The 23,983-nt window shown below is 39.6% G+C and overlaps 1 protein-coding gene across 1 annotated transcript in view; it reads left to right on the forward strand.

The window, feature by feature from the left end:
* Positions 1-23,983, forward strand: part of gli2a (GLI family zinc finger 2a) — a 91,384-nt gene that overhangs the window by 18,219 nt on the left and 49,182 nt on the right. Inside the window, exon 2 of the mRNA XM_086090536.1 lies at positions 1,886-2,018. Within this exon, the coding sequence (XP_085946662.1) occupies positions 1,910-2,018 (109 nt within the window). The 5' untranslated portion in view covers positions 1,886-1,909. The remainder of the gene's footprint in view (positions 1-1,885; positions 2,019-23,983) is intronic.

Raw genomic sequence — 23,983 nt, forward strand, 5'->3', positions numbered from 1 at the left:
AGTATTTGTTTCAATGACATAAAATAATAAGGTAATTTCTTTAAAAAAATTAAACTACATCTATCTTTATAAAACTAACTAAAACCAAACATAATTGTAGCAAAAATGTACGTTTTCGTCTTGGTCAATTTGTATCACACATAAGCTTTCAGGGTTCATTTTAAATGTACAGTATTTATTTCGGTATTGTATGTCCGTACAGAAGAAGGGAGGTCAACTAGCCATTTGAGAATTGTAGTTTACTTGTTTCATTACACAATACTTATTGATATATTTTTTTTAACTTTCACTTGACTAATTGAACATATGTTAATAACGCAAACTGATAAAAACTTAACTAAAACAAAAAATAATAAAAACTAACAAACCTGCTGTAAAAAGGAATTAAAACAAACTAAAAAACAAAAGTCAAAACAAAATAAGAACTATGTTTCTCATGTACAAAAGCGCATAGAAAGAGTGTGATAATACAGCCGGGATAGTTTTGTGATATGAACTTTTAATACCCATTATTCTCTATCTACAATTTTAGATAGATTTTCTTATGTTTTGTATTTTTTGTTGTTGTTGTTCAATTCCACAGCAGGCCGAGTTAGTCTCATTGAAATGTTTTCCCTCTTTGCAACAAGGTGCCAACGTGTGCAGACATTTTGGCACAAGTGTCTGAAAATAAATGATGACCAGCAGCTTGCATGACAGTGTGGATTGCTTTACTCCCAGGAATGCACCAAGTCATGTTTGCTTTTTAGCAGAGAATGATCCTACCAAGTCAAACAAGTGGCACGTTGCCACGTCACCAGTCCATTCACACACACACATGAAGAGGTATTGACACAGTGTGCGGCTAAAACCTCAGCACTAAGGGCCACTCACATCTACAATTGGAACAGAGCGAGCACTGTGAACTCATTACATCAAACTGAGAAACCCATGTGTGTTTAGGGGTTGACCTGACATTATTTACACTGACAGAATAAATATGTCGACAACCATAATGAAATAACCATGTAAACATTAAATTACATCTGCTCTTGCCTTCTCAATTATGTAAGAAAAACGCAAAACCTTTTCCCCTTAGTAATTTATGCAACTGTTAGGTGAAACAGCGAAACACTGTGTTGAAGTGATTTTTTTTTAAATTGGATACTCTCCGCAGGTCACAATATTAACTCATTCACTCCCAGCCATTTTCACTGAAGCAACCCCCTTCACTCCCAGCTTCAACGTTGAACCAAAAGAAAGATTCGAGTCTCTTCTTTCAGCAGGAAAAAAAAGTGTATCTGTATCTTTGTATCTGTTTTGCAGAAATTAGCATTAGACTATAGCTAAGTTTCATCAATAATCACATTCCTGGTAAAAACACTGTCAAAAAGAACTTGCTGCAACATAGCCCTGGCTGACCTCTCATACTCTGCTGCCACCTGCTGGCCGCTTTTTGTAATAACTACCATTGCTTTAAGCCACCTCTTCATGTCAGAAGCTGCATCAAAGCTCTTGCATAAAAAAACAACGTTTTTGGGAGTGAAGGACAAAGTATTAAATTACGTCTTTACACATTTTTGGGTTGAATGAGTTAATGCCGCAATTATGTTGCAACTTTTGACTTGTCCCGTGAGATGACAAAGAATGACAACAAATTACTCGCATGATTTGTTTGGCACAGTTTATACATTGAATGCCCTTCATGGTGCACCCCACCCATTTTTTTTATTTTTTATTTTTATCTGGGCTTGGGACTGTTCAAAGCTGAGAATTGGATCTCTCGGGCAGGAAATTGTGCTATGTACAGTATCACTACACCACCAACATTTACAGCTAGAATTGTAAAATGTATTATTGCTTGCACCATCAATACCCAACCAGAATTGTCCTTCCTTCTGTTCAGGTTGTCGGACATTGAAGGAGCAGCATGGAGACATCAGCTCCAACTGCCACTGAGAAGAAGGAGTGCAAGGGCCCCGGTTTGGATGGAAGCAGCTTCTCAGAAATTCCAAAGAAGCCCTCTCCCACATCCAGAGGTACAAAATTCTTATGATGCCTTTTGTCTACAAATTGAAAAAAATATTGACTATGTGGAAAACTAGACAGTTTTACTGCATTTCCACGCACAAATATATTGTAGATCACGTTTCTATTTCCTGTAGAATCGTGTTCCACTGTGCAATGAGCATAATGTAAAACACGATGACTCGCATAAGCAATTGGGCGATACATGAAAAGAGATGGGGGCTGCATCATTTAGAGATGTCAGAGAGGAGATGATGAAAAAATGCTATAATGAGTTCGAAAGACCTTGTTCTCACCTCCCGAGTGTACATTTCATGAATTACTAAAACAGGCTGGCTTAGCAGTGGACGACATGTTGTATCTGAGGCCCCAGATAAAGTCAGAAAAAGGAAGGGCCTTTGAAATGCAAATGATGTCATATGATATTGTGGTATTAGCAATTTTTTTTCTTAATGATGATCTTGGTGGCCTGCCACAAGAATAGCCATGAGCTTTAATTGTTTAGGGATGCGGGGTTGAAAGTAGGGCGTTTCAGTGCACCCTCCCTGGCACCTCAACAAAGAGTCTACAAGTATTTTCAAGCAAAGAAAATATCTAACTAGCTTGGAAATTAATTATTTATATGTATGACCATTGCACGTCGTGTAGCTCTATAGGGGATGACATTTCATTAACTTGCACCACTGACAAAAAGTAATGCTCACATATCAACAACTATTTGGGGGATGTGATGTAACATAGAGGGTGCATGCTGGGTCAAAGTCACAAAATAAACATAATGAAAAGACGAGAGCTCATGCTTTCATTAGCGAATATATGACGAAAACTGGGCTTAACGAGGTCGTAGGACCTTGTTCATGCCTCTGAGGTACCCGTGTTATAAATTACTAAATGCTGCTAGTGGACCCAGCTTGTAGACTTTGAAAGCCCTCAGAGAGACACACAGGCTTCATCTAAGGGCTACTGCAGGAGCAAATCATTCATACCGTCATAAAGCTGACTTAAACACTCGGGGGGAAACAAAAAGTAGAACATTTGATTGTCCTTAGACACTTGCCCTGCTTTTGTTGTCATTTAGTTTATTCGTTGTATGATCCAGTTTTTACGCATTCATGTGCTAAGGAAATAGAGCAAATGTGTATACATCAAGAATCCCTTTTAAGATGACATTCTTCTTAAATGGGCACTCATTATTTAGGTTAGTTGTGTTTGGGAATATCAAGTCCAAAGCACAGAGACTACATTAAAGTCTACAAGTTTACAAAAGAAAAAAAATACAATAACAACAGAAGCATTGAGCATTGTTTTTTCATCCACACTCTCATTTCTTTACTTTTAAGAAGGCATGCCTTGTTCTCTTTTAGCTGTTCTATGTGTTGGAACATTAAGACATGTACTGTGTATATATGTGGTCAGTAATGAAGAATGCTTTGAGTTGCAAGTACAAAAAGTGCAGGTTAGCTCTAGTCTGTGAGATAAGATTCAAACTGCTTTCTTAAAGCCTCGTTAATGGTTGTAAATGGGACCCTGCATTTGGTGGGACAGCCTGCATCTTTCTCATAGCTACAGGGCTTGCTTCCACAAGCTTGTCACTTGCAACCTGACTCCAAAGCCCGGGGGATTTACAAGCCTGCATTAACCTGAGCCTTAACTATGTCAGTGTAACATATGTTCAGATAAGGTGCCTGCTTCCAAGACAGTAAACGATCAAACCCTTTCTAAATGGAAAACTGTGGAAAAAAACATGCCTACTTCCATACTTAACAACAAATACTAGATCATGTGTGCTGTGTTTGTCACCTATTAGGTCAGTTTCAATTACAGCTGTTGTGACTCGTTTTACGGCCTTATATTCTCAGTCTGAACAAGGCCACTACTGATTCTCCATCCATCCATCCATCCATCCATCCATCCATCCATCCATCCATCCATCTCTCGAACTCACAAGTCGAATCACGGATTTGACTGGGTCACTTTTTGGATTTAAAAAAAAGATCAAAAGAAGACGATATCGTGCCTTATATTGCACTTCCAGTTGTGTTCCTAATTCTAAACACCCATTTTTGACATTTTGAGTTGACTTTTTTTTATTTAATGGGCAAAAATGTTTCATAGAATGAAATTTTTTTTTTAATGAATGAAAAATACCTTTAAACATGTAAAAAAAAATAACAACAAGCAACAGCTGTCAGAATACTTGCTTTTTCACTCTTACGCATATTGTGGCCGGAAATATGTAATCGCTGTGGATCACGACTTCCGGTGTATTGCACAGCGATTGTAACAATGCCGCAAGCTTAAAATAAAAGGCACTTTATCGCACCGGGATGCTCTTCATGCGTTTTAAACTTTATTTAAGCAGCCTTGCACTTTAATTTCATTTGTTTCCCTGCAACACGGAACTAAAACAGAAGTGGGTTCGAGCGATTCAGCGGGAGGAAGAGTCGAAGGACCACATTTTATTACGAAAGGGCAGCACGCAAGTGTACGGTAGCATTTCACCTCAGACGCTGTTCCAAGTCTTTTCCCTTGGAAAACACCACGAGGTGTTTGATCGATGCCGCAAACAAACGAGCTCCACCGAAAATGTGGCTGTTCAGGACATATTGGGATTATGACACCCGTACAAAAACACCCACACACATCACACGTTACTATCATCATAATTGAAAACACATTTAAATAACGTCTTCTATATCCTTATTATGAATTAGGCCAACAGTTAGCAGTTACCTTCTTACCTTACGAGAGACTGTGTCGGGGGAAATAAAAAACAAAGCTCGTACGTGGCTTTATTTCAGAAAACTACGACCAATCGTTATCACAATTCACATGCATATATCTACGTATGCCCACAGTAATCTCTGAAAATATGAAAGCGATCGACGCAGTATTTTGGATTTTATAGGCATATACGGTCTTGCTCTTAATGAGGAAAACGCTTAATGGCCATAAAATTCAAACTATAAAGCTGATCATATTGCTATTTTAAGAGATTGCTGTGGGCTTAAGTTAGACGTGCATGTCAATTTTGGTGGCGATTGGTCGTAGTTAACACGTTAAGCTTTTTATAGTGAGGGTCTATGGGAAGGAAGGCTGAATGCCAATATAATCCAAAATACTGTGGCGATTGTTTTGATATTTTCAGAGGTTGAACTTGGGCATAAGACGTAGAGATGTGTGGGTGAATATTGGTGACCATTCATAAACGTTTTCTGACCTTAGGCGACATACACGCACATGGAGCTGTTTAGATAGTCCCCTTTTCAATGAGTCTCTCATGAAAAAATGCGTACCCTTTCTTCATTCCTGATGGAGTTTTCTTGTACAATATTAAAATTAATATATAATAATATATTAAAATTTAGATGTATAAGGGTAAAATGACTAAAACTAGACTAAAATTATGAAAGTTTCTGTTGACTAAAATTAGATGAATAACATTGTTTTCTTTAACTAAAATAAAGACTAAAATGCTCGACTTATAGTCCACTAAAAGGTTACTAAATAAAAATGGGATGAGGTTGACTAACTATGATAAAAACTAACAAATAGGAAATTGGAAGTTGAAATCGGACTAAAACTGAGACTAAATTTAAAAATGGCTGATATAATCAACACTTGTTTTCACGTGGACGCCTTTGGGCAATTTTTTTTCGGGGGCCATGTGCGGCCCGAACTGTGGTCCATGATCTGTACAGATCACTGATCAAAGATGATCTGTTGCACTACTTTCATGACAATTACTAATCTAATGTGGCATTAAAGCATTTTGTAGTACGTATCTGCATTGTTATTCATAGCTGTTGTGTATCTGGGGAGGGTACCGATGTGGTGCACCACAACACACCATGCAGCATCCCATCCTTCTTTTACTTCAACAACATGAACACTGATTCAATATGCTGCTCCTTCTGAGTGTTAGGTATAACGCAGATGGATGAAGAAGTGTATAATGACTGTTGCTCGGAGTAGAGTGTGGCTTTCAGATAAAGCTTGGAGTGTTAATCACGGTATCGTGGCTGCATTTCAGATGCAGCTCAGGCGCTTAACCGTGTTTCTCCGGAGGGCGCTCTGGAGCAGGTCACGGCCCCTTTGGCAGAGAAAAATGTCCCAGAGAAAGAAAAAAAAAACAATGCCCTCCTCCCCACTCCTTGCTCTATCCAAAGGCCTACTCCAAGGGGACAGCCACTAATCTTCCTGAGAAAGAGAGTTCTGCCTTTCTTTCTATGCTCCTAAATGAGGCTCTTACGCCGCTGTGGTGTTCACAGACTGTGTGAGAAGGAGAGGAATGGGGTGAGGGCTCAGAGGTCAGCGTTATGCAGAGATGACCGCATGCTCGCCAGATCCCTTTGCCCTATTTGGTTTTAACTTCTTGGCCCTCAACCTTAGCTGAAAGAATCAGCAAATTCCTCTTCTGATGCACGAGCATTCACAAAAATAAATAAATAAATAAATAATTAAAACTTATTTTAAAGGCCACAAAGTTCCTGACAGAATTATTTTTCGGTCTAAGACAAAATAAAACATACATTTTTAACCAAGGGAATGCTTTATTTATCAACTTTATTTATATAGCACATTCTGCATACAATGCTGTACATTGATAAGTACAACTCCCTTTGGCTTAATTTTTAACTAGGGATGTTCGATAACACTTTTTTTAGACTAATACCGATACGATAATCAAATCTTCAGTACTCACCGATACCAAGTACAGATACATTAGTATTTATGATACATGATACGAGGCAAAAAACACAGCGAAGTTATGTGAGCTACAAACATAAATAACACACATTGAACCACAGATATAGGTGATATTGCTCATAACAAGAGTACTTACTTACTCTGAGTAACACATGCAGCAATGGTGCTGCCGGAAGTAATGAAACGAACAATTGTTACCTCATAAGGAGACACACAGGAAACGAACGAGACGGAACAAAAATGGTCGTTTCCCCCAGTATCAATATCCGTCGCGAGTACCAACACCATGAAATGTGGCCTGATATCGTCCCGATACCGATACCTGCTATTGGTACTCGCCCATCCCTATTTTTTAAAGAGAAAATCAGGTGTCATTGCTAATAACATTTAGTGATAGCTCCTTGTTGTCCTACAGCTGCATAAAAAAACACAAGAATGATTGATCTTGTTTCTTTCTTGCATTGTCTTTTTTTTAGCCATACTGTATATTCACAAACCTTAGTTTGTGAAGTCAGTTTCCGCCTCTATTTGTTGTCTGCTCTTGTATAGAATGGCTCCTGTCAAACAAATGTATTATTTGAATTCTGGGCTTTCTATTCACTAGCTCTCTTTCCCCCAAATCCCCGAAAAGGATTCAAACTTTTATGTTACAGCAAAATTTTATGTCAGATAGCTTAAAACGAACATGTTGGATTCTGTATTTCTTTTGGTCATGTACTGTACAAGTTGGTTCATAGTAATCTACCTAAAAATTTGCCAACCTTGGTCAATAGTCAAATAAAGCCGTGTACCAAATGATTGTAGACACTCTCAGGGCCTAAAGAACATGTTACATGCCGTGCCATTTTACAAGCAGTGGGAGAGAAAAGTGGTAAAGCAATATATGGATGCTTGTGGGGATTAAGCAACACCCCATCAGGCAGCTTTTTCCTCCCCATCCCTTGAGTCTCACAATTCTCTTTGGCGTCTCCTTACCCCTTTTCACGTTCTTTCCCAGTATGTGAAGAATAATCCATGTCCCTGCTTCTAAGACACATCCTGCCTGTTTTGTTTGTAGAGCTGAGGGGAATTAGCGCAATAAGGTGCACAGCTTCCCCCTCCTCTTAGGTGTCATATCAGACCAACAATGTATTTGACAGGAACGTGTTGTGAAAGTTTTCTTCATATGAATTTGTGTGTTATGGGCTTGCTTCTGACCCAGTCTAACCTTCGGTCTGGGATCATTTGATTTACTCCCGTAAACCTCACAGTAAGAGAGAGACAAAATAAACATGTGAAGAGTTTAGACATGGAAAATTAAAAATGTGTACTAACTGTAAACACAGGCGGGAGGCGCTTGTGTAAACGGACCCTATTCAGCAGTCGTGAGCTGATCTAGACAAGGACAGTATGTGGTCAGCCTCGTTGCCCCCACCGAGGAGTGCGGACTTATACCCTCGCCTGGAGGCACAGCTGTGGTCCACTCTTGTAGAAACATTACTGGGGAAAATAATTAACCAACCACAGTGCTGCACTCTGAGGGAGCTCAACCACCCACATTTGTTTCCCAATTCAGTTTTCAAATAACTTACTTTATGCTCCCGCGCCGTCACCCTGGTGTTTTTCTATAGTTCTATCCCATTGTAAATCCATAAACGTCCGCGCTTTTGTAGCTTTCTACTTGATAATGCTACTTGTGAATGCTAACCTAGCCAATGGTATTGCAAAGTAAAGGTCCGCGTTTTTTGGCTCGGTTATTGCACATTTGGTGGCGTAAAACCGTAGTAATAGTCCTTATGGCAAATGCTGGATAGCTTAGCCTGAACGCGACTTGGAGGAGTGAAATAAAAAGACGTATCAGGAGGAGTGAGTCTTGCTCTATGCTATAGTACAGGTGTAGGGAACCCTGGTCCTTGAGAGCTACTGTCCCTCCTGTTTTTCATGTCTCCCTCCTCCAACACAGCTGACTCATATTATTAGCTCATCAACAAGCTCTGTAGAAGCCAGATAATGATTCTGTTGCTCAAATCAGCTCTGTTGGTAGAGGGAGACATGGAAGACAGGCAAGGCAGTGGCTCTCGAGGACCAGGGTTCCCTACCCCTGCTATAGTAGATACCGCCTTCCTGTTGCTGACGCATGTAGGGCCGTGTGTTTGGCTCCAATAAATTCATTGGAACTCTTTTATTGATTTAGTGATTTTGACGCAGATTGTTTTGTTACAAACATAAGACATGTATTGATGCTAATTTTCTCCCTTTTCAGTCTAAAGAGACCACAAACAATCCCTAAGAAGCATCTTAGTTAGTAGTGGTGAATGCTGGTCGGAGTCTGGCAGCAAAAAGTGTCCGTGCAGAAACACGAAATATTGGTTCCGGCAACTTCCAGGTGCCACAAATATGTTTTTGTTTTTTTATTATTAAAATAGCTTCGACACATGCATTTTGCGTCGACCAATTTTTGTGGTCGACCCAACCAACTTGTTTGACTTTTTTCCCCCCAGCCCTAGTGTATGTATTGTACTATAATATAACACACCGAAAGACTCCAACATCAACGTTTGTTAAGTTTGACATTCCGTTCAGTGTACACAATTAGACCTGAGTTACACGGGATAGTAATTGTCCTACAAGTCAGTTGAGTGTAAACGTAATTACTTGATTCATAAACGAAGAAAGAATGCTGGCGACCTTTGGGCTTTGCCGATTCCCGTAGCTATTGTGGCAAACTCTCTTCAGCAGTGGTGCTTGTTTGTATGAAAATATTAAATCTTGTGGTGGCCATATCCCTTGGAAGGTGCCCCTTAGTCCTGGTAGAGAACACAGTCATGTGTCATGACAGCCTGCTCATAATGCCTTCCCTTCAAGGATATGACACATGTTAGTTGTAGTAAACTGTGACTGGTAAAATAAGCAGATGAGTGATGACAGTGGATACAGGTACAGTATAACACACAAAATCTATTTCTGAATATTGACATTAGGCTCTGCACCATAGAACAAGGTTTTATTTTTTATTTTTTATTTTTTTTAACACTTGTTTATCTGAATGTCCGAAACAAAGTCTACCACATTTAATACATACTGTATTACATAAAGTGGTGCTAATTGTTTTACACAATACATGCTAGTGCTGGGACGATACACTCTTGTCACAATTCAATCCGTATCCCAATACTTTGGTGGCGATCCGATACGTATTGCGATATATAATTTTTTTTTTGGGGGGGGGGCTTTTAGCCTTTAATCGACAGGACAGCTGAAGATACGCTAGGAAATGGGAGAGAGATATAAACGACCTGCAGGAAAGGACCGCATGGCCCGGGAATTGGGGACGAGCCTGAACATATGGTGCAGATGTCAACCAGTGAGATAGCAATCAGCCCATGTATTGCGATAAGTATTTACCTTAAAATGTATATTTAAAAAAAGGGGATAATACGGCCGGGATGGCCCAATTTCACTCATAAACTGTCTTAATGTATTTTTTTCCCCATCCATACATGGATGGATGGATGTTTTGGAGAATCAGTAATTAACTACATTAATGATCTATACCCATTTTTGCTCCATTAGCTAATATCTTTCAAATTGACGTAGGAGGAAACATAGACACTTTTTATTCCTACTCCGCAAGTGCGTTTCATTGCCTTTACGTATTTACTTTTACTTGAGTAACTATTTGAGTGACTACTTTGACTTTAACCAAAGTTGTTTTTATACACAAGTAATTGTACTTTTACTCAAGTAGAGCATTTCAGTACATTTCCCATCTCTGCCTCTATGGCGGCAATGTCAGCGGCAAGCCGGCGCACCCTGCTGGCCGGAGGCGAACACTTACTTGTCCCTAAACTGGGGTGGCGCAGTGCTGCACTCTATCGGCTTGGCAGATTAACATATGGCAGGCTACTTGACATGAAGGCATTCATTATCTACAGTTATCAGAGGTGGCATCCAGGTCCAGAAAGTTAAAACCCTGACACAGTTTGGCTTTAGCCATTGATTCTAGCTAGCTAGCTAGCTAGCTCCCTAGCAAGTAGACAAGCACCATGGGAGCTATTTAGCTAGCACCTGGGGCTAAAGCCAAACTGTGGCAGGGTTTTTACTTTCTGGACCTGGATTTGCCACCTCTGACAGTTATTTCGGTTATATGATGAGTCTTGAAGCATTTTTAATGACGTTTACATGTGGATAACATCCATCATACAACTGCAACAAAATAGCACAATGCTGCACTTTATTTCAGAAAATAAGTAGCAAAATCAAAACATCATATCAACAATGACAATTACTTGTTTTCTGTCAAATAAAAAACAAAACAATAAATGTGGTATTGTAGGTTTTCTTAGAGAAAAAAAATTATTCTAAATATTCCCCAAGATTTTTTTTCCCATTTTCTGAACTGCTTATCCTCACAAGGGGGGCATGCTGGAGCCTATCCCTGCTGACAATGGGCGGGAGGCTTCCCCGAGATTTAAGATTCCTTTAAACAGTACTGTATACAATACATGATTATGAGTCAGGGGATTTAGTCTGCATTATTTGCCAGGCGATAAAACCCACAGATCGACCTTAACCTGTGAATTCTAGTCTCAGGCTTCAAAGAGCAGCTGCATCATCCCCTCCCTACAACAGTGACATGTTGAAAGTGCACAAGAAGCTGGTACAAGCACATTAGCACAATAGTAATTATTTTCTTTTTTAATGAGTCCCCTCATGGTGGCCATTGTTACAAAACAGCATAAGTATACCTAGATTGCATTCATAGGTTCAACATATAACTGGTATAAAATAGTGTAAATATCTGACTAATACTGAAACCTGGGGTGGAGGGTCAGTCAACAAAACAAAAAGAGGGGCATTGTTTACATATCAAGAATGTTCTACTAATTCCCACGAAAAGCAGTAATTTGCATTGTCAAGATTTACGATTTAAATGTCTCTGTTGTCCAAGGTATAACCTCTGATTGTCGCTGAGGACGTTGCCTTAAGTCCCAAAAGGAAAAGGACTCCCAGAACCTCCTAACAACTTGGACCCCAATCCTCTTGTTTCCACTTTTCTAGATCTAAATCTCATTATTCTTAATGTAGATATTTGCTTGTCCATTACCACTTGTTGGGTGTTTGGCTGATCACCAATTTGCATATTTGTCTTGGCAACATTTCAAGCCCTACAAGCTGTATTGGTCAAGACTTTTTGGCATCTGAATGGACATCAACCATCAAACATTATTGTACAAATTCTGATCCAAGTCAAAAACATTTTTGTTGAGACAAAGATAATGATTCCATGTTGACCACAAAAACAGAAAATGAATTCCTCTTGCAGCCTTTTTTTATCTGGGTACATTTAAAACTAAAAGATGCACGTGGAACTTCTTCAAAAAGTTTCATGAACATCCTATAGTGCCTGGAGAATCCTTATGTTATTACATTTGGAGAAAGTAATTCATCTGACAATTTATTCATGTAGTCAGTTACAAGACAAAAGTAAAATTAGCACTTTATATTTAACATTTTACAGCTGTTCCGAATCTACCAATCACACAAAAATGATTTTTCCAAGAAAACTGTCATGTTACTTAAATCAGTCCATTGAGAATATGGCCCTATTTAGAAATATTATCCTTGTTTGCTTGCCAAAAAGCTGAGGAAAATAGTTTACGTGAATACCGCATTCAGCCTGTACAGCTGTATTATACAAGTTCTCTTGTGGTGTGCCTCGAATAGAGAGAAAGTCAAGGGAACCTCAAACTAAGCTACAACGGTTCTGTTTTGCAGATAGAGACAATTTGTGAGTGGGTCTCAAATAATTTTATACAGTCACGTGTGTGTGGTGGGGCGAGAGTCAGTTTAAAGTCAGTTTAACCGCACTATTTTTATTTTTACTTTCGGGTGTATGAAGTCATCATTACACATCGCATGACACATATACTGTTTGTAGCACTCTGTTACAGCTGTGATTGTTGTTGAGTAGAATTCTTTTCAAGTACTGACCTCACACTCACAAATCAGACGCAAAAAAATCCCAAGTGGCTTACAGTATTATTAAAGATTTGAGTGATAGGCTGTCGGTTTAATCATATAATGTTTAAGTCACCATGACTACAGGTTTCCAATTCAAAACAGGTGGATTAGTTTGACGATTCTTTGAAGCTGTGTTGAAATTCTTTAGCGCACGTGCACATTCAGATTGATGACAGATTCATCAGCATGTACAGTAGCTCTGTTCCATGTTGCTTTCTACCTCCTACATGTGAGTTCACTACTCTTACGCTATCATGATTTCAGGCTATGACCATAGGTGACATTAGTCAGGGTTCCATACAATTGTTTCAAATGTTTTAAGCAAATTTACTGAAAATGCGTAAAACGGACATGCGACTAATGCCTGTTTCCATCTGTTCTTCTTTTGCGAATATTGAGAGGGGACTCCGCCGCTGTAGGTGGCGGTATACACCATAGAGATGGGATCCACCAGTAATTTAAAAGAAGAAGAAAAACAGGAAGCGACTGCACCGTGCGATGACGTCGTATGAGTTTGCTTTTGTAATTCTTGATAAAACCGTAGCGTTTCTTTGCTGTTTTCCATCTAAATTGCATTAATATTCGCTTCTTTAATTAATTCCAAAAAGATTTTGTCCCCCCCCCCCCAAACATACCTTATTTTATCGTCCGCCATTGCTTTGTGACTGCAAACATGTGTGTGACGTAATATCCGGTCAAAACGTGCGGCGTATCTGGTCTTGTTGATAGCCAAAATTGCATCATCAAAGGGAGCAAGCCATTTTCAACACTTTATATTGGTCAAAGTCAATAATTTGTAAAAAATAAATAAAAATAACACCCACACGTGTGGACTCACTAGTATATATTTGTGAAAAATGGGAAATTCTGCAAAATTTCACTTGGGAGGTCCTGGCCCGACACCAGCAAAATACAACACAAAGTAACACTGTAATGCCAAAACAGATACACGTAGAGTCTGTCTGTCAAGTTGTGTTTTAAAGTTACCTTCTATGTTCTAAATAGCTCACTGACGTCTGGCGTTCTGAATCCTGTCACGAATTCAAAGAGCTACAGGTTCAAACACTTTCCTTCATGTCGAACGAGTGTGAATTATTTTGCGATAAGCATTCTTGTTCCCAATCGGTTCAGTTTGACGAGGCATGTTTGTATAGTGATGTACAGCGATGATGGTGACAATTAATGAAGACATTATATTTTGTCTGCGGAACTGAATTAGGGTTCAGATTGTTTTCGTTTTTTTCTAAATCACCATTACTACGTTTACATGCAGGTAATAACCCTTTTAAAACCCAAATATTGGCAATATTAGGGTTTTGTAAGGCCATGTAGGCCTAAACATGCGCAATAACCCTAATAAACCTGAATAAGACCCCTGAGTTACCCCTTTCATAACCGGAATTCATATAAACGCATTCGGAATACCTCGATCGAACGGGTCATTGTTTTTTGCTGTGCGCATGCTCGCTATTTTCTTCTTCGTTTTCTTCTTCTTCGCTTATTTGATTTGCAAGGAATCTTGGTCTATGTAGTCACGACTTGTATGCGCAGCTCCATCCTACTTGCTAAAGGAGCCTCCCTTGAATGCATTGATTTCTTCACTACGTTTTCATGTTATCTTGTGTCTCTATGGCGAAAACGCCACTGTGTGTTCCTATATACACGTACAGTAAATACAAGTATATAAATCCATGCTTCTGGTGTGTAACCCACCGGAAATACTCAAGCCGGTGTCATCAAACATGACACTCGCAGCAAAGAACCACACTTCTGGAGTCAGGAGGAAACCGACTTATTTAGCGTGGTGAGTGACATAATATAATGTCTTTCATTGAACGTATAGTAAGTTAAAAACGGAAATGACATTATTTACGTAACTACATTGTCCGCGCAATTCTGACCGTAACCCGGATATTGACTGCATGTAAACGTAGTCCATGTCATCAGTAGCACTGTTGAACCCCCAGAATAGTCTGTTCTCCAAACCCCAGGACATATATACACACATATAGATGGACAAACAAACCCAAATACAAAGTTCTCTGGATTGTTTTCCCTTTTTTGTTTTTTGTTTACTGGTTCATACGGAAGCGTGCAAATACGTTTGAAAGTATTTAAATACATTCAAACATACTTGCAAACCCGTTCAAACTAGGGGTGTCAGGCGATTAAATTTTTTAAATCGTAATTAATGGCATAACTTATATAGTTAACTCACTATTAATCACAAATTTTATATCTGTTCTAAATGTACAACAAAATGTACACTAAAATATTTTATTTTATTTTATTTAAAGTTGTCATACTCTTGTTAACAAGTGGAAAAAATGTTAAACTAATAGAAAAAATATATATTGTAGCCGCTGATACCATAATTTAATAATAGTTCTTGAAATTGAATTAAAATAAAAAATATGTACTGTACTGTAAAAAAAAAAAAACGAGAATTTGTGTTGATGTCATTTGTCTACCACTAGATGGCATAATTGCATTTGTAAGACATCGGTGACAGCTCAGTGCATTTTTCTATCTAATCTTTAACATGAAGTTACTTGTGAAATTCTGCACATTTTTTAAATTGTAAAATACAACTTGACCCCAGTCTCCACAAATATATGCATTCAATTTATTGCTGTTAAATTTTGACATGGACGTCTGCTGTGTTGCGGCTGGAATTACCAAAGTACAGCCTTTCCAAGTAAGGTGCGGTCATTAATCTCGCGTTGAAAAAATTTGTGCCGTTAAAGGAACTTTAAATTAACTCAAAATTAACACAATAATTTTGACATCCCTAGTTCAAACGTACTTGCAAATTAATTTGAAAATACTTGCAAATACGTTCAAACGTACTCGCCAGCCATGTTTACTCCACATTGGCAGCTCCACACTTCCATAAGTTCAGCCTCAAAGGAGGTCTGTGATAAACTTAGTAACTTTTGAGTTATACAGGGAGTCTTCGAGTTACGTCCAAGGTACGTTCCTACGCTGATATATACATCACAATACTTTGTACAGCAATTTTAATTAACATATTTGCGTGACCCTGAAAGGCGAGAACCAATATTTCGTGTTTCCGCACGGATATTCATTGCTGACGGACGGCAGAGCGGAGCTAATTCAAACTTAAACACAGAAATATGGTGCGCCTGATGGCGAGCCGACCTGCTCGATGTACGTCCGTTGCTGGAGGTAACAACGCTTTAAAATGGCGTGATTACTGTGGCAAATTAATGAAAAAGAAGTTGCTATGGACGAGGCACTGGCGCCGTAAAGTCGAAACGATGTAAGTTGCGTACGACGTAACTCTAGGACTCCCTGTATATGATCATGATAAAATTGCTAAAACAAAAAATGTTGGTGGCTCAAGACTTTTGCCCTGTACTGGATATAGGGGAGCAACGGGTCCTTGGGTAATTTCAGTACCTTAATTAAAAAAATTGCTTGTGGATTTTTTTATCTGGCTCAAGTATCCGTTTATTTGGTGCGCACACAGTTGTCTGTGGGTGTGCACTGTCGGAAAGACAATCAAGCCAGCTGCAGCAACACTTGTTCATGCTATGCACTGTAACATGCAGCGAGAAGGCCAAAATCAAAATAAACTTAAGCTCACTAAAGAATACATGTACATCAATTCACTGGAAGGCTTTTATTATAAAGTTGTTGTTGACAGCGCATGGTGCCACGTCTTCTGGACTGTGGCCATTGGGCCAGTTTATATTGGTGCCACAAGCCACCAGTACCACCACATCTTCCTGAAATCATGTTTAATTGCACATTAAGGATGCTAAAAAATATACAATTAATTACTCTGACACTGACATTCAGTGCCTATTGCCAGTGTTAGCCTCTAGTGACAAGCAGCTAGCTGATAAGCCAGTGTGTAAAGGCTAGCAAGAACCCTCAGACTACTTTTCAAAGGCAGCTTCATAGACGGAAATAACTATACTTTTCAGTTCTTAGTGAGCAACAAACAAGGCTTCTAATGTTCTGGTTAAGCGGTAAAATGGCTACTGTGGTTTTGACATCAGTTTTTTCCCATACTCACTGTTTCCAGACAAGAAAATACAGCTGGAATGTACAGTATTAATTAGGGTGACCAGATTTTCAAACTAAAAAAGTGGGACGCTATAATTTCAAAAAATGTCATCGCTAGTCAATCTTCGTCAACAATGGTGTGTTGTACTGCCAACATGCGCATCAATCACTAATGGTACTTAATTTATATAGTGCTTTTCCAACTTACAAGGACCTCAAGTCAACGCAGTGCACTCACCAACTTTTTTTGCTTAGCCCCGTTAGCTTTTGGAAGCTGGCTGTGCCGTTTACCTTGCGCCGATCACGCATTGTAAAACTGGAAAGAAATATACTGCTAGAAAGCTCAGCTTGCATTGTTTGACCAGTGACTGACGACGACAGTGCATAGAATTTCCCGTGATTCTCAGATGCGAAAGCAGGAAACAGTTGTAGTTCCGATCACATATGACTAATTGGTACAATCATACGCCATACACTGACATTTTTGCCGAGAAGATTAGAAGTGGATGCAAATGAGAACGCAAACGTGAATTTGGAAGTAAATAAGAAGGAATTCAACAGTTTAATTCCCTTTTAATTGGTTTATCGCAGTGGTTCTCAACCGCGGTCCTTGAGTACCCATATCTAGTTTTTCATGTCTCCCTCAGCCAACACAGGTGTTTCAAACGATTAGCTAATCAGCAAGCTCTGCATGAAGCCTGATAACGATCCTAAGCTGTGTTTATCGTATGAATCGCTATGACAGCTGTGTGATTGACATACACATGGCAAAATACAGGATGCCGGACGGGACCTGCGTGTTAACGGGACAAAACATTAAGGGTGGTGAAATCCGCCGGGACTCAATGCTCCAAATCCGGGCTGCCAAAACCAGACGTCTGGTCACCCGAGTTTAAATATAAGTTAAAAAAAAAGAAGAAAAAAAAAGTGTATTATCCAAAGATTAAAACCAGTTTGTAAATGCCAGAATTGACACAATTCCTTCAAAATGACACTGAAAAGCAAGAGGATCGGCAAAAGTTTGGCATTCTTAGACTGCATCGCCAATTATTTGTTGCCTAACTGTTACAGTACAGAATACACCAATGTAAAAAACAAAATTTCAAGTTAACAAATTGATTTCATTATTTCCTTACATCTGTGTTGTTGTTAAATACCCCCTTGCCCTTAAACCACAGTGTGCAGTGCTACCCCGCCTGGTGTTCTTGCTGGCAGGCTCTTCATGTGGTGCATTTCAGAGAGCATGAAGACTAATTCAGTAGTAGCACGTGGCACCCTGTCCCCACAAAGCGTAAAGGGTTAGTAAATGAATTATCATTATCAAAAGCCAGGCAGGAATTCCTAAAACTTCAATCAACTCTTAGATTACAGCTTTGAAAGGGAGGGGGTGGCAGGGTCGTGAAGCCACAATGCCCAAACTCTTTAAAGCCTTCTCTCATTGAAGGAGCCAGATGTAAGCATACAAGCTCCTTAGAAAGCCCTTCAAGGATTATTTTAGTGGTTCAAAACAGAAACATTGAAGACATTCAAATGTAGCCAGCAAGTCAAAGGTTCCAGGAAAGAATCTCAGCATCTTTCTTTATGGATTGTGCATGTTTTCCCCAATGTTTTCATGGGGGCTCCTTCTAAATAGTTATCCTTACATATTTCAAAAACATGCATGCTACTTAAATGAAAAATTTCTCTGACTGGCATCCAATCCAGGGTGTACCTTGCTTTGCCTAAAGTCAGCTCGACTCAGCTTGCCCTACCGTAATGGATGGAAATCTGGTGAATACATTTTGTAGTACACGTGATTGATGACGAGGTTTTCTATAAAAAAAATAATAATAATAATAATTGTTTACTGTTCCTTCATAAATTCAAGCTGAACAGGCTCTACCTTACAATTGCTCCAGAGTCTGGAATTTGCCCTCCACACTGTAATTGCTTCACGATGCAACTGTTTATTTTCGACTGAGACTAAGCTAGCACATGGAACAGTGTTTCCTCCTACTAATGCTATTGTGTTTGTATTTGTTTGTGTTTCCCTTTACAAATATGAAGGTAGCTATGCTTTTGTTATTGCGTACTGACACTGGACAATCCGTGCTGTGCTTCAGTCCAATTGACACCTAAAGTCCGGGACTTCTGGCTAGTGTGAATGTGAATGCACTGAGGTATGCTCCAGTTTAGTACTCTCTGGCACTCTTGGCAATCACCAATTAACTTCTGCAGTATAATAGACTGACAGATGAAATAGACAGAGGCTGGAATAATTATTTTCCAATAAAATAGCATAGGTGTAATTTATTTATATCTAAACAACCATATTTAAGAATACAGGTCACCTTGCAAAATGTGAAGCAACTTCTCAGTGACCGAGGGGTAACATCTCCTGTCATGGGAAGCGACATGTTGAGTTATCACACAATGCATGCTTTTAGTCTGTTCACCCTCTCTTACAAATGAGTCCTTATCTCAAGTACTGTTGTTTGTTGTTGTCAAGTAGGACGCTCCATTTTGTATCCGTAGCATTTGGACAACACGGCGTCGACCCTCAGATTCACGTACGTGTTTAGTCAAAGGCAGACTTACACTATATATACAAGCCAGTGTACTAGCAAATGCAATCTCACACGAATATGTTTCTTTTATGTGCATAAACACTGCTGTCTAAAAAATTTAACTGTTGTTAACTTTCCTATGTGACTAGTTTTCACCACTCAATGTAACAGTCCCTCCATTTACCTGTTTAAAATCTAATGAAGACAGACATGTAAACTAACATGGGGCAAGTTTTTTTTCTTCTGTCAAAGTCCCAAATCCTTCACTTCTATAAACAGTTCAACCTTCCTTGCCAAGAAGGGAGGGACTCCGTTGAAAGCAACATGTGTTACTCATTAAGCCTTTGTTTATTTAATTTTCTTATTTGTATTAAGATAAAGTAAATATGAAGAGAGAATGAAGAAGAAGACTTATTATTGCATTTCCATCAAGTGGAAGTGTCCTTGAGTAGAGGTGGCAAATCCAGTTCCAAAAAGTAAAAACCCTGCTACAGTTTGGCTTTAGCCCCAGGTGCCCGGATGCTAGCTAGCTAGCTAGCATCAAGGGCTAAAGCTGTGGCAGGGTTTTTACTTTCTGGACCTGGATTTGTCACCTCTATCCTTGAGAAAGACACTGAACCTTGATTTCATCCAACGGACCTTGCAGCGCCCTGCATGGCAGCAGCCGACCACTGGTATGGGTGAATGGGTGAATGTGACCTTTTGTAAAGCGCTTTAGGCACCACATGGTGTCGATAAAAGCGCTATATAAAAAGCAGTCCATTAAACACATTACATATTGACCTTTTTTGGTTACAGAGCATCAAGGCAGATGCCAGCGTTTGCATCTTTGATTCACTCTGGCCCTTGAGGATAGAGTTTTCCCACCCCTCTTTTACACTGTCAAACAACGTTTGTATGATTCAAAGCTACTGTGGTAAATTCAAATGAGTACAATAATTTGTTGATTAACTGATACAGGCATAGTCTGAAGTTAAAGAAGACCAGTTAACTTTCATGCTAAACAATGATAGGTCTTTAGCATTATAACATCCCAGCGCACAATGTTTCAAGTACTCAAGCTGGTGATCTTGCCAAGCAAATGAGAGGGGCACTAGTGTTTGTATTACAAGCCTGATGTTTTGAGGTAAAAGTGTATCCTGCTATCTTTTTCATTTTCATTTATTACATTGATTTCAACTCCTTTGTTTCTTGTCTCAATCGTGAATGGTTGGGTCATTGTTTTTGTCATTTCAGTAAGGGGAAAAAAATGATGGCGCAGTCGAAAAACTTGTGTGTTTTTATTTACACCATCACAGCATCAAAAATGTGAAAAATATTTACAGTGCAAATCCAGTGCAAAAACAATCCCAACAATATTTACAAGTTCCATTGGTCTTTTCTGCAACTTTTTGTGGTAGCCAGTCACTCACCATCCCACTTGGCTGAGATCTCCCCTACAAATGATTTTGATTCCTTTAAATATCCCCAGCCCTTCCCTCCAGGCAAACCATTTAGCCAATTATGTGGTATAATACCAAAAAGTGAATAATATTTGCAACATATATTAACCATAACAAAAATCATCCATTCACAATCAGTAACTTAATCTCTCAGAAAAGAACAAACTCATTAAATAATAAACCAAACTACTTTTGTGGTATAGTCTATAGTCATGTGACACTTCAAGCGCGGCAAAAAGCGCTATTTAAGTGGGAATCAGGAAGTGCTTCGGTTTGGTCTAGTGTTCATTGTCCAACAACCCCGCAGAATGCAGGTGAGCGTTTGCGGTGCTTGTCATTCATCGTGCGTCTGTGTCTGTGTCGAGTGTGCACCCTCGGCACCAGCGGGGAAAAGTCCAGGCGCCAGGTGAACAGTTTGTGAAAGTGTTGAATTACGGGGGGAATTTGTGTGGGCTGTGGGAAAACAGTTTAGACGGAGCTCGTCTCCGCGGAAACAGAGTGAGTAGCGCACACTCACGTGGGCTGCTCCTCTTAGCCAGACGGCAGCGCGCCCCAGTCGGGGAGTGGCGGACAGTCACAGGCACTCCGTGTGACATGTTCCTCTGGAACCAATGGAATTAAATGTGGGGTTCCCCAAGGTTCAATTTTAGGCCCATTACTTTTTAGTCTTTACATGCTTCCCCTTGGGGAAGTCATCAGGAGACACGGCATCAACTTCCACAGTTACGCTGATGATACACAGCTGTACATCGCCATGTCTCCTGATGACATGGGGCCTATTGATACCCTTTTAAATTGTATTTTAGATAATAAGTCATGGAAGTCATTTCCTGCAGCTCAAGCAGGACAAAAAATAGGTTTTAGTCATCAGTCCTGAAGGTCAGAGAGAGAGACTTTTACCAACACTACAAGATTTTAAACCCTCACAATGTGTGAAGAACTTGGGCGTCATTTTTTACTCTGAACTTAGTTTTATTCCTCATATTAAAAATGTAGCCAAGATAGTTTTTTTTACCATTTTAAGAATATTGCCAGAGTCCGCCCGTTTCTCCCGCAGGCCAACACGGAGGTGCTGATGCATGCTTTTATTTCTTGTCGCTTCGTTTACTGTAATGCCCTGCTCCCTGGTCTTCCCAAAAATAATATTTCAAGCCTACAGCTACATCAGAATTCAGCTGCACGTGTGCTGGCGGGGACCATAGGGCGGGAGCACATTACACCCGTTTTTAAATCGCTGCATTGGCTCCCCGTGTGTTTCAGGTTGATTTTAAGGTGCTTTTATTAGTTTTTAAATGTCTTAACGGTCTTGAGCCATCTTATTTATCTGACCTGCTTTTACCGTATATAACCCCTCGCGGCTCCTGAGGTCCTCTGGCAGCGGCCTTTTCACTGTTCCTAGGGTGAGGACCAAAACACATGGTGAGGTTGCATTCAGCCACAATGGTCCTCACCTATGGAATAGCCTGCCAGATGGTATCAGGTCCGCAGAGACTATTGATATTTTTAGGAGGAGGCTCAAGACACACCTTTTTAGTTTGGCATTCAAATGATTTTTTTTCTTCTTTTTCTTTTACCCCTCTTATTTCTTTATTTATTTTTAATTATATTGTCTTTTAGCTTTGTTTTTGCCTTTTACTGTTTTCTTTTAGCGTTTAACTGTTTTTATTCAGTTGTTACTAAGTTTTTAGCTCCAGTATTTCCTCATGGGTGAGCCTCCGCACTGGGAGGGATGGCTGGTCTTCTCCTGCGGGTGGGCGGTCGTCCCGGGGGTCCCTTGGCCCTGGGGGGCTGTTTTGTTTTGTTTTATTAATTTTTTCCTTTCGGATAGCACATTATTACAGGTTACATTGATCATATCATATAATTTGCAACATTGACATCCAAAAGAAGGACTGACGTGTAGAAGCCATGGTTCATTAATTAACCCGTCCCCATCGATTCTTACGATACGCATATACATTGATTATGGCAATAATTTTTGATGGTTAGGGGAAGGGGCTAGGAAATGCATTATGTCAATTAGATGGCCCCACAAAGATAGTAAAACAAATGTGTGTGTGTGCGTGCGTGTGTGTGTGTGGGGGGGGGGGGGGTGCGCGCGCGTGCGTGCGTGTGGGGGGGGTATGATAATGGAAATGTTGGGGGGAGGGATGGGTTATCTTTTTATTGTACTATGGATGCTTTCATTGTTCAGCACCTTGATTGAAATTTGATTTGATTTAATTTGATTTGATGTGAAAGCCAAACTGGCAGGGGTTTTACTTTCTGGACCTGGATTTGCCACCTTTGCTTATCAAGAGGATTGTAGCAAGATTATGCACTTAAGATGCTCAGACCATGGCCGTAAATCATCTGAGCAGGCCTTAAATGTCTCGCTTCATCTTAATAGTACAGTATCACAGGGCTTAAAGTACTCCGGCACAGTGCCGGATTTTCGGCGTAAGAGCCACTAGCGCAATGACAAATCCAGAGAAGTAAACATTTTACATATTTTACACATCTGGCAAAACACCGCCAATGCGGAGAGAAGGCCAACTTCAAAATCAACCTCCCCATACCAAGGAATATGTGGTGCGCAATGCCAATGAATGCTTTTATTTTGAAGTTGTTCTCGGAAGCATTTTGCCAGTCGCGGGCCGCGGCGCAACGGATGACTTGACTCGTTCTGCGGAACGTGTAATTGCTGTTCTTATTGCTGGCGTAAACAATTGCGACCAACGTCAACAAAACAACTTTGTACAGAAACCACATTCGATCACCAATTAAGGGCACTAAAAGAAGACTTAATTACGCTGACATTGTATTGCACGGTGCCTGTTGCCAGTGTTTAGGGCATCTACAGTGTTAGCGTGCTAACGGTGCTAGCGGCTGCAGCTAGATTCATCAAACTACTTTTCAAAAGCAGTCTAATCGAAGTGATGATATACACACTTTGATGCTGACAGCCGGACACAGTTGCCATTCCTAGAGATCAGTTTATTAAACCGCGCTCACTCAATTGTGCCCTTGACGGTTGGCAAAATCCCAACTGTGGTTCTGACGTCACTTTGTTTCTCAGACAAAACTACTCAATTTGAAATGTGAAAGTGCTGTACATGGAGTAAAAATCAGTCATGGAATAAATACAAGTAAAACAAAAATAATACCAAATAAATGAATAATTATCTTAAGTGGGTGAATGAATAAGTCAATAAAATAACACAAGTAGGTAAATAAATAAAATTAAATAAATGAATAACA

The sequence above is a fragment of the Leptonotus elevatus genome, chromosome 12 (genome assembly GCF_054856555.1).
Source record: "Leptonotus elevatus isolate MCC_2025b chromosome 12, RoL_Lele_1.0, whole genome shotgun sequence".
NCBI classification, from domain to species: Eukaryota; Metazoa; Chordata; class Actinopteri; order Syngnathiformes; family Syngnathidae; genus Leptonotus; species Leptonotus elevatus.